The sequence below is a fragment of the Asterias amurensis genome, chromosome 2 (assembly GCF_032118995.1).
Source record: "Asterias amurensis chromosome 2, ASM3211899v1".
In the NCBI taxonomy this organism is placed as follows: Eukaryota; Metazoa; Echinodermata; class Asteroidea; order Forcipulatida; family Asteriidae; genus Asterias; species Asterias amurensis.
Window position 1 is genome coordinate 5816049 of NC_092649.1, and position 14553 is coordinate 5830601.

General features: G+C 38.7%; 1 protein-coding gene across 1 annotated transcript in view; it reads right to left on the reverse strand.

The window, feature by feature from the left end:
* LOC139950139 (leukotriene A-4 hydrolase-like) overlaps positions 1–14553 on the reverse strand; it is a 33086-nt gene that overhangs the window by 14950 nt on the left and 3583 nt on the right. Inside the window, exons 3-9 of the mRNA XM_071948769.1 lie at positions 12483–12603; positions 10253–10321; positions 9803–9960; positions 9419–9491; positions 8491–8631; positions 6180–6203; positions 1063–1219 (exon numbers count right to left, since the gene is read on the reverse strand). Coding sequence (XP_071804870.1) covers positions 1063–1219; positions 6180–6203; positions 8491–8631; positions 9419–9491; positions 9803–9960; positions 10253–10321; positions 12483–12603 — 743 coding nt within the window. The remainder of the gene's footprint in view (positions 1–1062; positions 1220–6179; positions 6204–8490; positions 8632–9418; positions 9492–9802; positions 9961–10252; positions 10322–12482; positions 12604–14553) is intronic.

Here is a 14553-nt window from a genome sequence, read left to right on the forward strand (position 1 = left end):
AACCCCAAGCTACACCCCATTAACACCCCTATTACACACTCAATCATCAAACCCATTACAACCAGCTACACAACCATTTTTTCCTCCAATCCCAGGCAACACCCAAGCAACACGACACTCAGATTTCTCATAACTTTTAACAACCCATATCCTAGTTACATTACCAAATCCACAAACTAGGCTACACCCAGCAACACCTTTACTTCACCAACTAACTTCTTTACATCAATCAAGTATCAATACCAATTTACACTTTAAAAACACTGGAAACTATTGGTAATTGTTAAAAACACTAGTCTCTACAGTTGGTGTATCTCATATACTGTATGCATAAAATACCAAACCTGTGAAAATTTGAGCTCAATCGGTCATTTGAGTGTTCACATCTTGGGAATCGCACGACATTGTTTGACAAGTTACTCATGTGCTCCAAGATGATCTTGTAGCATGCACTGCAGTTGATTGTTTTACCCTATCTTCATCAGTTCATTCACATAACACTCGTGGTGCATCAAAGGGTGATTTTCATATTAACCTCAGCCGAACTTCATATTCTAAAAATAGTCTCATTTCAAATGGTATAATATTTTGGAAAAACCTCCAAACCAGTATTAAGCAATCCCTCACGCTTGAAAGTTTCTCAAGGAAAATTAAAACGTCTTTCTTAAATATGTATTTACTAGGCCAATAGTGATAACTGTTAAATGTCATTGTAATCATCTTGTTTCACTCAAAACAATGTACCTATTTACTTATCTGGCTGGTCTCGTCTGTCTGTCTGTCCTTGTCTAGTCCTAGTCTTGTCTATCCCAGGGTAAACTTTAAAAAAGCACTATGCTTCAAATTTTCCCTGCATGTTGGTAATAACTTAGCGGAGTATCTTTAGCCATGCTATAATTATGTAGACTGTATAATGCTTGTATTACATTTGATGCTTTTTGTTGTTGTTGCCAATATTGAAATAAATGTCTAAACACAAAGGTTGCCAGGAAAAGTTGCCTCATGTGCCAAGGCCCTTACACTCAACACCAAGATTACACTAAGGCAAAAGTATTTAATTACCAATGGCTTCAAAGTGCCTTTGTTTTTCTCCATGCATCCTAGCGGCAATCTTCCTCTCCACAAAGACTGTGAATCCCTCATTCAGCCAGAAATGTTCCCAACTGCAGTTGGTGACTAGGTTGCCTGTCCAACTGTGGGTAATCTCATGGGCTACAACCTGAAATCATTTAGGATAGGACAGGTAGGGTCATTTAAAATAATACTGAAAATAGAGAACGGTTTCAGCTCACAAGTCCAAACATTGATAATACAAAAAAATAAAAAAACTTGTTCAAAGCCAGCATCTCTAGTACAGTACATGCATTATGAAATCTTTTACGATACACAAAAGTTGTAAGAACGAATTGTAAGAAAAAAAAATATTGTTAGAAAAAAAAACACTGATGCACGAAAAAAGTTTTTTTTTAGAATAAAATACTTTAGTGAGACAATTCTTGCTCAAAACTTTGTTACTTCAGAGGGAGCTGTTTCTCACAATGTGTTATACTATCAATAGCCCTACATTACTCGTTACCAAGTAAGTGTTTGTGCTAAAAAAAAATTACGAGTAATTACCAAAAGTGTCAAATGGCTTTAAATTGACATACAGGCTGTCTAAATCATTCACTGTCATAAAATCTGTTAAAATCTTTTAAAATGCAAATGATCTGAAACAAGGAACCAAATTTGAGATGCTTCACTGTCCAACTTGGGGGAAAGAAAAAATCTTCCATGGTTGGAACGATGGCACTTCAACTTTCAGGCAACCTCTGCATCTTAAAGAAGTAACAGTTCACTTTAAATACGGGTACAACCCTGAGTACAAATTTATTTTTGGAGGAGCATCTGCTCTGAAAAAGAGCCAGTGTGGACTTGATGTTTCGATAAAGTGTACATGCACTCTGCTCGTCTTCACTAGAGTGCATGCAGGAGACGAGCAGAGTAAACTGTGTGAGCACCCCGCGCCAATTGCTGCGATGTCGTCAGTGGCTAGATTATGCACAAAATGACACAGCAGTTGTTAATTTTTGGCGCTACCATTTTTTTCCCATCGGATTGGTCTATACTCCTCCAAAGAGAATTTATAGATAGTTGTTTGTACCCACAAGTTTACTTTTTACAGTAACTTCTGTTTCTTTTTTTTATCAATGCAAATCTTCAAACTTCATCTGCAGCTATAAATAGCAATGAGCTTATGAGATCATCAGTGCTTAAAGGCAGTGGACACTATTGGTAATTGTCAAAGACTAGTCTTCACAGTTGGTGTATCTCAACATACGCATAAAATAGCAAACCTGTGAAAATTTGAGCTCAATCGGTCATCGAACTTGCGAATTAATAATGAAAGAAAAAATACCCTTGTCACACGAAGTTGTGTGCATTTACTAGATGGTTGATTTCGAGACCTCAAGTTCTAAACTTGAGGTGTCGCAATCAAATTCGTGGAAAATTACTTTTTCTCAAAAACTATGGCACTTTAGAGGGAGCCATTTCTCACGTTTTATACCATCAACCTCTCCCCATTACTTGTAACCAAGAAAGGTTTATGGTAATAATTGTTTTGAGTAATTACCAACAGTGTCCACTGCCTTTAAGTATCCAAATAATAACAGCTGGTTAAGTGTGGTGTCCAATGAAACCACAGATGCCTCATTAGCCAATTAATATTCTACTGTTTCAAATGTCAAGCTTAACAATTACTATAGGGTTTTTGCGGTCATGAACCCAAAGATGCCTCATTAGTTAACTCCGTAAAGCTCACAAGCCTTTGTAAACACAGACACAAGGACACTCGTGAAACCATGGTATAACAGAAACACTAGGAGTGGCCTGTACTTTGTTTATGATATGTACTCTTGGTTCTTTAATGAGCACTATACCAGTCCTTGTACGGGGTACGGCTTAATTATGTCCTGAAGCATGTGAAGTATCTTGCTTAAAGGCACTGGACACCTTTGGTAATTGCCAAAGACCAGTCTTCTCACTTGTATCTAAACATTGCATAAAATAACAAACCTTTGAAAATTTGAACTCAATTCGTTGTCAAAGTTGAGAGAGAATAATGGAAGAAAAAAAACCACTTGTCGCACGAACTGTGTGCTTTCCGATGACTTGAATTGTCTTGATTCAATTCAAATATTTTAATGAGAAATAACTTATTTTAATGAGAAATAACTTATTTCCCAAAAACTATGTTACCTCAGAGGGAGCCGTTTTTCACAATGTTTTCTACTATCAATGGAACCACAGCCCTCCATTGCTTGTAACCAAGTAAGTTTGTATATTTTGAGTAATGTACCAGTGTACCAATAGTGTCCAGTGCCTTTAAGGACACACATGCCATGCTAATCCATCCATGGACGAGGCACTGCCAATTAAAAGATCTTAACCATGGATTCAAGTTATAGGAGGTGTGCTGAAAATGCAGGAAAGAAATATTTTTCTATTGTTGAAATGATGGCATTCCATTTTGTGGTAATCCCTGCAGCTACACAATGCATGCGGTTCCCACATGACGTAAATCGGCCATCTTTACGGGCAATTTGGAACACACAGCCTTGTGTTTTGCGCGAGAACGGCATGCAGCACGCGCACATTTCACAAAACTTGTTGCCTAACTGGTTATTAAACAGCGAGGTTGCATTTATAAACTGAGCGCTTGACACGCCTGCAAGCCAAAATGCAATTTCCCCATAAAGATTACGTCTATTGCAACTTATCAATAAATTGTAAGCTTATGAATGATGAACTATGAATAAATAAGGGAATCAATGTGTGGTAAAGAGGTTTTCAACTAGTGGTTTAATCCCAACGAGGCCTGGTTCTTGATAATTTTACCGAGACGAAGTCGAGGTAAATAATAAAAAACCAGGCCTCGGCGGGTTTAAACCACTAGTTGAAAACCGATTTCAACACACTTTGATTCCCATTCATAAATACCTTTTTGGTGAAAAACATCATCACTTTTTGGTCAAAAAGTAAAATAAATGCAAAAATTATAATTGTTAAATGATTTCTTTCAACACAAAGCGTAAAGCCCTCCGCCGCCCTCGGTAAACAACTCCTTATAAGGGAATGCTGTGCGCGTTGCGCGTATCCCGTGATGCGGCACAACTGTTTCAGCCGTTGTTTTTGACCAATGGGAATGAAGAAACTGTCTGAATGAAAAGAACAGGTGCAAGGTCGCGTGTCACGCCCATGAATTACGCTTTTTCCTGTCAGAAACAAAGGTTTATACACACCCACGTGACGCGCTCTCCACCAATAGGAATAGCGACACTGTCTGAGGTATTTATGAATCTCTTTTTGAGGAGTGTTGGCTCTGTGGTCTCTCGACGTTCTAAACAATATACTCTACTTGTCTTCAGGAAAATGCAAGCAGGAGACAAGCAGAGTAAACTTGCCCAAACAGAATTTTAAGTTTTGAATGTAAAGCTGAACAATTATTCAAATACTTCGTTGGCACTGGATAAACATTTTGGGTAACATTATCGAGACGCCGGGTAACATTCCAATGGGCTAATCTTCCCACCGTCCGCGCTTGGATTTAATTGACACGGTAGAATTACTGAGACCATTGGTATTAATAAAATAATAAAAAATATTGCAACAAGCCGTCAGGAGAAAATGCAGAGTAAAACACATAAATTTCCAATTTTGATGGTTCTCTGCATTTTAAACAATGTGTATTTTTATAGTTTATTGTTTACTTCCTAGATGGTTTGATGTTTAAATCGTTCATCGTCATGCGCCTTTGAACAGGTTTGCTTGGAATCTGCGCAGTATAAATAAATTTTAATTATTATTATTATTAAACCAACCAAGCTGGCCCAAAACAAACAAGAGGGCAGAACAAGACACTACTCTAGAATTGCAAGGGTCGTAGGTTAACATGCCTGTGATATTTTTTTCACAGAAAACAAGAATGTACTGAGTATTACACACATCGGTGTATGGGTAAAACAAAATTATCACAATCAGTAAGCTTGTAGGTGTGTGTAAATTATAAAGGTCTATCCTTTGCGCAACCATTACATTAGATTACTTGGCAATCAAATTGTGTAAGTTTTCGTGAAGGTTTCTAAAAGGTTTGTTATCGTAACTGTTTACAGAAAATTGTAGCAGGCTCAATACGCTTCATAAAGAAAGGGGATACAATAGTGAAATAAGTGTCACATAATTGGTTATTTAAAGGCAGTGGACACTATCGGTAATTGTCAAAGACTAGCCCTCACAGTTGATGTATCTCAACATATGCATAAAATAACAAACCTGTGAAAATTTGAGCTCAATCGGTCATCGGACTTGCGAGATAATAATGAAAGAAAAAACACCCTAGTCACATGAAGTTGTGTGTTTAGATGGTTGATTTCGAGACCTCAAGTTCTAAATCTGAGGTCCCTAAATCAAATTCATGGAAAATTACTTCTTTCTCAAAAACTTTGGCACTTTAGAGGGAGCCGTTTCTCACAATGTTTTATATCATCAACCTCTCCCCATTACTCGTCCCCAAGAAAAATTTTATGCTAATAATCATTTTGAGTAATTACCAATAGTGTCCACTGCCTTTAAAGACACTGGACACTATTGGTAATTGTCCAAGACCAGTCTTCTCACTTGGTTTATCTCAACATATACGCATAAAAATAACAAACCTGTGAAAATTTGAAGGTCAGCGAATATGCAAGATAACTATGAAAGAAAACAAAACCTTGTCACATGAAGTTGTGTGCTTTCATATGCTTGTTTTCGAGCCACAAATTCTAAATCTGAGGTCTCAAAATAAAATTCGTGGAAAACTACTTCTTTCTCGAAAACTACATCACTTCAGAGGGAGTCGTTTCTTACACTGTAATATACTATCAACCTCTCCCCATTACTCGTTACCAAGTAAGGATTTATGCTAATAATTATTTTGAGTATTTTACAAGTGTCCACTGCCTTTAATGATGAATTGTATTCTTTGCAATTATAGTGAAACTCCACTGAACTAAGCTACTGCTATAAACAGCCATGATATTCTAAGAAAGATGTGCGCTCCACAGGACACTGAAGCAGAAACTTTTGTAAAGGGTCTAATATTGATGGACACTACAAGGCCAATGTTGTACTTTGTAAACTTAAACCTGTATACTTACATTGGCAAGGGATCTGTCTCCAGCCTGTTAAAAGGAGAACAATTTGAACATAATTACACTTATAATAATATTTATTAAAAAGAAGAAAAAAAATCCATGTCACAAAGACACCACAAAGTGCTTTTCAATACAAATCCAACAACTATTAAGAAATACACTATTAATGGTTCTTCTTCTGTGTTCCCCACATCTCTTGTTGTTAAAGATGGCTATGTCAGATTTTTGGCTGATTTGACCCCAAAATTTTGATTTAAATTCAATAGGTATTTTGATGGGGGTCGAGAAAGTTACAAACTTTCATTTGAGCCATTGCTCGAAAAGTCCGCCAACTATGGAAGTGTCGTGGCCGAGCCGTTAAGATCACCGAATTCAAACTCTGGTGTTTCTGATCAGTGGAGTGTGTGTTCGAATCCCCAGCCGTGACACTTGTGTCCTTAAGCAAGACACTTGACCATAGCTTCGTCCTTTGGATAGGAAAAGCCGATGGTCCCATGTGTTGTGTAACGCATGTAAAAGAACCCAGTGCACTTATCGAAAAGAGAAGGGATTCGCCCCGGTGTTCCTGGTTGTGGCTGCTTTATGCGCCGTAGCACCTTGTAAACCCTTAGTGCTAACTAATTGGGTCTCAAAATTCATCACTGCAATAATCTATCTTTCTGAAAGTTTGTTTATACTCAGCGCCTTGAGTACCTTGATACATGACTTCGATATTATTATTATTATTATTAATTATTAGTAGCAGTGAAATAAAGTGCTCAAAATTAGTTTTTGTCGGGATCTCGACAATATATCACGTGACCAATTCTTATGTGTTTATACGTTTTAAATTTTTTTCATGGTTCCTGACCTTTAAAAGTAAAAGTTAAACTTTGTTTTGTTAGAGCGGGTAATACTCTTTGAAATACCATTCACTCAAACAATTTTTTTTTTATGTTTGGGGCTAAAAATCTGACATAGCATCTTTAAACAAACCCCATTCTCCTACTTACACAGAGTAGCATGGCCGAGCGGTTAAGAGCACCGAACTTAAGCTCTGGTGTTTCTGTTCAGCAGAGTGTGGCTTCGAATCCTGATCGTGACACTTTGAGCAAGACACAGTTAAAACTATTTGCTTCTCTCCACCCATATTTGTTGTACAGGCAGTATACTGAACTTGAAGGTTTAAAATTAAACCATTCAATCGAGATGGGTGAGGCAGCTTACAGCCTAGCGGTCTTGAGCACCAGATTCAAGCTCTGGTGTTTCTGATCAGTGGGTTCGAGTCCTGGTCATGACAAGACACTTAACCACATTTGTTTTGTAAAGTTGCGGAGGGTAGTTATCTCTGCTCTATTAGCCAGGCTTAACATGAATAGATACCCAAGCCTACAACCGTATGGACTGTCAAGGGAGGGGGGAGCCCTGTTTCAGCCCCAGGAGTCGGTGGCAATAGCCCCTGGAAAAATAGTTGATTTTAGCCCACACCTTATTAAGCCTTGTGTGTACGGTGACGTGAAAAGTTTATTTTTAAAATGTAGTGCATTCTAAGAATAGGATTCTCAGACCAGAGCCTTGCATATGGATTTGTTTTCAAACCCTAGCTGATTGCCAGGTTTTCCCCATTGGACATATTGGAGCTTTCCTACCAGATATAAAACTTAAAGGAACACGTTGCCTTGGATCGGTCTTTGAAAAGCGTTTGTAACCGTTTGTTATAAAATGCATTTTGGTAAAAAGATGTTGTAAAAGTAGAATACAATGATCCACACAAACATGCCTTTAAATTGCACGGTTTTCCTTTTACCTCGTTGACGAACATGGTCCGCCATTTTTGGGAGTCAAATTTTTGACTCCCATAAATGGACGACCGTGCTAGTTCGCACAGTAAAAGGAAAACCAAGCAATTTTGAGGCAAATTTGTGTGGATCATTGTATTCTACTTTTAAGACACCTTTCCAACCATATGCATTTTATCAAAAACGGTTACAAACGCTTTTTATAGACCAACTCGTCCGATCAAAGGTAACGTGTTCAGTTCCTATTTATCCTGTTACTGCAAAAAATAGTTAATTGCCTGGCGTTTTTACCCTAGCAGAGTCGTTCTCAAAAACATTTCAACATTACAGCAGAGTCTTTCTCGAAGGATTCTTTTTCGAGAAAGATTCTGCTTGGGTTGAAATGTCATGCCATAATTTTTTTTTTTACATTTATACCAAAAAAGGTCTTTTTGATTGGTAAGCAGTTTGAAACAGCTATTCTATTTTCTCATCTTGTTACAGGACTAATTGTGCCGTGTGATGAACAAAAAAATAACTTTAAAAAAAGTACTTACCAATAAAGTTGCTGTGACAAACGTAAGGCAGGGATTTTCCATTCCACCATAGGGGAAGGATGGCGGGAGTATGAGAAGGTCATACTGCCCCCAGACATAAGGGCCCATCAGCTCCTCGGCTATCGACAACATCTCCTCCGTCTTGAAAACAGAAGTTATTTTGGAGTGAAAATTTTACATCAATGGAATTTGAAATGCAACCTCTGGATGAACATGCCGACAAATGAGCTACATGTATCTATCCCTATGAAGAGAGAAAACAGAACATTAAACATTCAGTTTTCAGCGCTGTCAGTAGTCATGTAAACTGTCTGACTTCGAAACAGGAAGACGACTACCCAAGCAAGAGTCCAGCTGGAACCCAAGCTGGAACCAAAGCTGGAACCAAAGCTGGAACCCAAGCTGAAACCCAAGCTGAAGCCCAAGCTGGAGCCCAAGCTGGAGCCCAAGCTGGAGCCCAAGCTGAAGCCCAAGCTGGAGCCTAAGCAGGAGCCCAAGCTTAATCCCGAATTGGAACCCAAGTTGGAACCCAAAATGGAGCCCAAGCTGGAGCCCAAGTTGGAGCCCAAGCTGGAGCCCAAGCTGGAGCCCAAGCTGGAGCCTAAGCAGGAGCCCAAGCTTAAGCCCAAATTGGAACCCAATATGGAACCCAAGCTGGAGCCCAAGCTAGAGCCCAACCTGGAGCCCAAGCTGGAACCCAAGCTGAAACCCAAGCTGGAGCCCAAGTTGGAACCCAAGCTGGAGCCCAAGATGGAACCAAAGCTGGAACCAAAGTAGGAGCCCAGGCTGAAGCCAAAGCTGCACCCCAGCCTATAAGCCATGTAAGCTGTCGATAAAAAATACCCTACCACAGCTGCTAGGCATGTCTACTGACACAAGACCAGTTAACATAAACCAATTAACAAAACAGTTCAGAAGCATTACACACCTCAGCGAATTCATAAGCTCCCTCGTCAACATTCTCCTTCTCAGACCACACTTTGGAACGAGGACCAATCGTCCTTAAAAAACAATCAATCAATAAGAGCAATATCAAGAAAAAGCACTGTGCTGTGAATACATTGTACTTCATAAAGATTGTTTGCAAGACTCACTCTCATTAAAAAATTCAGGCCTGAAGCCTTTCTCAGGCATAAGAAAGCACACAAACTTGTGCAATAAGGGTTTTTTATTTCTTAACTTTTGTCAACTTTGATGACCAGTTGAGCCAAAATTTTCACAGGTTTTGATACACAAAGTGAAAGTGTCCATTGTGCATTTCCTTAAACTTGCCAGCCCCAGGAATCATTCAAACTTGTTTTCAAATACCAACCTGCTTTCTAGGAGTCCAACAACGATAGCGATGAGGTAGCTTGGAATCGGAACGGACTGCTTGAAGAGGAACGTCTTCTTTGAAGAATCCGATGGACACAGTTCATCTCCGAGCCGCTCCGCACTCATAAGGGCCACTAAATCTCCAGGTACCGTCACCTAGATGAAGATGGTTCACAACCTGTTTTAATCTTATTTATTTAATTTTAATTTTGTTTATTTAAATTCTATACACACAAGCCAAAATCCCCCGCTAACCTGTGAAATATGATTGACGTAAGTGCAGAATTACCTGCTTCCGCAAGCACTGTTTCTTTGTTTAAGTCACATGTAAGCATAGCCATGAAACTGGGCCCAGGAGTTAAAAAAGGCGAGTTATCTCAATTTTAAATAAATGTAAACAATATAAATACGAAAGGAAACTTGATTGTATCTCCCTATTCAAACTGACCTTTGCCTCGTATGGTGCCTTGACTCCTGGGGTGTCTTGACAAGGTATCATGCTGCGTGCATGAATAGCCTGCAAAATAACAACACAATAACAATGCAACATACATGTAATGACCAATGACATAAGGAGGCTGGTCCTCTTGTTAAATTGAATGGGCATTCACTAAATGCAATCAGCAAAATCCAAACGATGGCGCCTAAAAATAACCACTTGCACATGATTAATGTCAACCTTCCAATTAAGCACTCCTCAATGCAATGAAATAGCACCACCCAGTTACTGTGTGAAGAGCAAGTGAACAACACGAGGCTGGCTAAATAATAATAATAAAGACATTTAAAACGAGCAAAAACATATATATCCACTCAAACATTTGTCAAAGCACTAACAAGAAGAAAGTTTATTAAAATTGGCGTGTCGTAAGGTGTGTTTTCAGTTTGGTCTTGAAACTATCAACAGTCCCACATGTCTTCACTGAGTTGGAAAGTTTGTTCAACAAGCGAGGAGCGGCGGAAGCAAATGCTTGATCACCTCATGTTCCAGTCTTGTAAAATAAATCTTGGTCGTGTAAAAATGTTAAACTACAGTCTTGAGTTTCCCCCCTAAATTTGAGAGGGTGTTCATGATGACACTGGATGACGCTGCAATCCAGCCTTGGCAGCCAATTCATACACAGCTGGACACACAACACAATGTCCACCGACATTACAGATTAACTTTAAACTGACACTGTTTGTTTGAAGGTAATGATAGTAGAAAGCTTCCCTTAAAATATTACTTCTGAGGTGCTATATATAGTTTTTGAGAAATGAGTAAAACAAGTCACGAAAATTATTTTAGCACATTATTATAAAGGTATTTTCATGACATTGTTATACTAATTTCTCAAAAACAACAGCACCCCAGCAAGTAATATTTTATAGTAAGCTTTCTACATCATTATCTTCAATCCGTGTAAGTTTAATGTAAATCTGTGGATATTGTGTTTTAAACAGATTTGTCATTGTATGCATTGTCGAGATACACTAGTTGAAAGTATTGGTCTTTGACAATTACCAAAGGTGTCCATTGCCTTTAATTGATCCAACCCTCATCAGCACTAAGCAGACTGACTGTCATTATCAATACAATACCTTCTCTTGATTGAAAGAGAGTAATCAAAACCACACCATTACTCTTGTTGAAATTGTCACTGAAAGTGTTAGCCAGTAGGGTGTCTGGGTGTCTTTTGGACACTACATCAACATCATGCCTGGAATTTCATCATTGAAAGGGCAAGGCCATTTTTATTTTGCAAAGGGCACTTCCATTGGAAAATCTTAAAGTTAATTGGAAACTTTTGAAGGGGTACAAATGCCAAGACGAGGAGCCTGTGGTCTGCGTGTAATTCCAGGTCTGTGCACTGTAAACTGTTTATCTTAAAGGGGATGGGACTTTTATTTCCGATATCAAATAATAAACCACAAAGAAAATTGACTACATGTAGGTAAATTTTAAATGCTGCTCTTCTAGTAAATTTGTCTTTGTTCAACCTCAAATCATTTCAAATTTACCCAGTCTGTTTTCTTTGTGGTTTATTATTTGATAATATCTGAAAATAAATGGTCGCATCCCCTTTAAGATAAACAGTTTACAAGTACATGTATATGTTAAACGGTGTAGAAAGTTCTTTTTCTTTATGTTCCGGTCTTGTCAAATAAATGTTGGTCGTGTAAAAATGTTAAACTACAGTCTTGAGTTATTCTTCCTAAATTTGAGCAGGTGTTGCTAAAGACAGCCTATAATTCAAGTCATGATGACACTGGATGACGCTGCAATCCAGCTTTGGCAGCAAATTCAAACACAGCTGGACACAAAACACAATGTCAATAGATTTACCTTGAACTCACACATTTTGAAGCTAAACATGTAGGCCCTAATAGTTTTTGAGAAATGAGTAAAACATGTCATGAAAATAATTTTTGTCTCAGAAGACGAAAATTATTTTAGCATGTAAAACGTGTTTTCGTGACATTGTTTTACTTGAATTTCTCAAAAACTACATTCACCTTTTTAATGTTTTAAGGTCAGCTTTCTACTATCATTATCTTCAAACAGGGTAAGTTTAGTCTAAATCTGTAGACATTGTGTTTTGTGTTAAAAAAAGTACCCAAGTCCTTTAACATTGAATTGAATGGGGAACAAATAAGATGGCCGCACCAAGGTCTACACGGTGGTGAGGGTTGCCTACCTGACATTGACTGAAGAGATACGGGTGATTCTTGCCAGCGGTTTGCGATGGCTTCAACCATTGCAGAGCTAAGGCGCATGGTGAAGTCTCATAGGTAATCCTGATCGTACACTCCGCCCCTCTGTAGATAAAGACAAGGTTTACAACTGACGTAAGAGTTCTGCATCTGGCATGCTTTATAGGCTCTTTGAATCAAGATAAAGTACATCATTGACAATCAAGGCTTTAGCAAGGTTTTGGTGAAAGGGTATCAAAATTTGCTGGAAGTTTAAAAACTGGGTGTCCGATTGTACAATGTTCACTTTAATACATGTACATTTGTGTACAATAAAAACTTACATGCAACCGACAGAAAAAAACAAGTCTTCCCTAATTTAAATTACAGCAGACCTGGAATTACACACAGGGGCCAATTTCATAGAGCTGCATAGGCAAAAAATTTGCTTAAGCACGAAAATAGCTCGCTTATTTTACACATGTTACTGGCCAAAATTTCCTGCCATATACATTGCTTATGACTAGTATTAAGCTGTTGTTTACTTAGCATTACAATTGAGTGGAGTCTTGGCCGGTAATCTGATTTTACTAAGCAATGAAATTTTTGCTTAAGCAAAAATTTTTGCTTAAGCAGCTCTATGAAATTGGGCCCAGACCACGGGCCACTAGACATGGCCTTGGTACCCTTTCAAAAGTTTCCAATTGCCTTTAAGATTTTCCAATGGAAGTGCCCTTTGCAAAATAAAACTGGCCTTGCCCTTTCAATGGTGAAATTCCAGGCATGACGTTGATGTAGTGTCCCAAAGACACCCAGACACCCTACTGGCTAACACTTTCAGTGACAATTTCAACAGGAGTAATGGTGCGGGTATGATTACTCTCTTTCAATCAAGAGAAGGTATTGTATTGATAATGACAGTCAGTCTGCTTAGTGCTGCTGAGGGTTGGATCAATTAAAGGCAATGGACACCTTTGGTCATTGTCAAAGACTAGTATTTTCAACTAGTGTATCCCGACAATGCATACAATGACAAATCTGCAGCTCTCTCTGTTGCTCGTCACCAAATTGTTTTTTATGCTAACAATTATTTTGAGTAATTACCATGAGTGTCCAGGGGTCGATTTCACAAAGAGTTAGGACTAGTCCCAATGCAGGACTAGTCCTAAAGAGGTATCAAAAACGTACAGCTAGTCCTAAGTTAGGACTAGTAACTCGTCCTAACTGGAGATAAGACTTGTCCTAACTCTTTGTGGAATCCACCCCAGTGCCTATAAGTATTAAACTATCAAGAAACTTGATTTATGTACTTCTGAATCCAAGCAGAATGTAGTTTGCATCTGATTGAACTTGCGATGCCATTGTAAATACTTTTCTTCTTGTTAGCGCCTTGAGCACCCCTGGGTGGATATGTTTTGCGCATTATAAATGTCTTTATTATTATTATTTAGTAAAACACTAGGCTGCAAGGGAGCCTACATGATTGCCATAGATTACAGCAGCATGCAGTACGCTGGGTAGCCTTGCTCAAGGCAGTCGAATTATGAAGTCGAAAAAAGACCGCCGCTGTAAAAACCCACCCGTATACACTGTGCGTAAAATGTGTGTAACCACATCGCATGACACGACGCCCCCCGTACGCTATCCGCACGCATTGGCTGTTGGGCCGACAGCCTTGTAGGGTCTATGTTGAAGCCACCGACTCATTAATGTAATGAGCCCGAAGAAAGAGTACCCACGGTCAACTCATTACCATAATGCCCGCAAAAGACGAGAATCCATTGGTCAGTGGCGGAAGTCATGTTTACATCACACCACCACCACGGCAATCAGCAAGCATAATAGGGTATAAAGGCAGTGATAAGGGAAGTGCGTGATTGGACGTCAAAATGAATAATTCATTTGCTTCACTTCTTTTGTTGTCTGATAGGTCTGATGAAAGATATACATAATCATGAGCTGCATACTAGCATATCCAAGAGCCCCCATTTTTTTCCAATATTGGATTTTTTTTTTCAAGAAACACATTCAACCCGGAAGTTACAGACCCAACAAGGCTGTCGGCCTACTACCTCC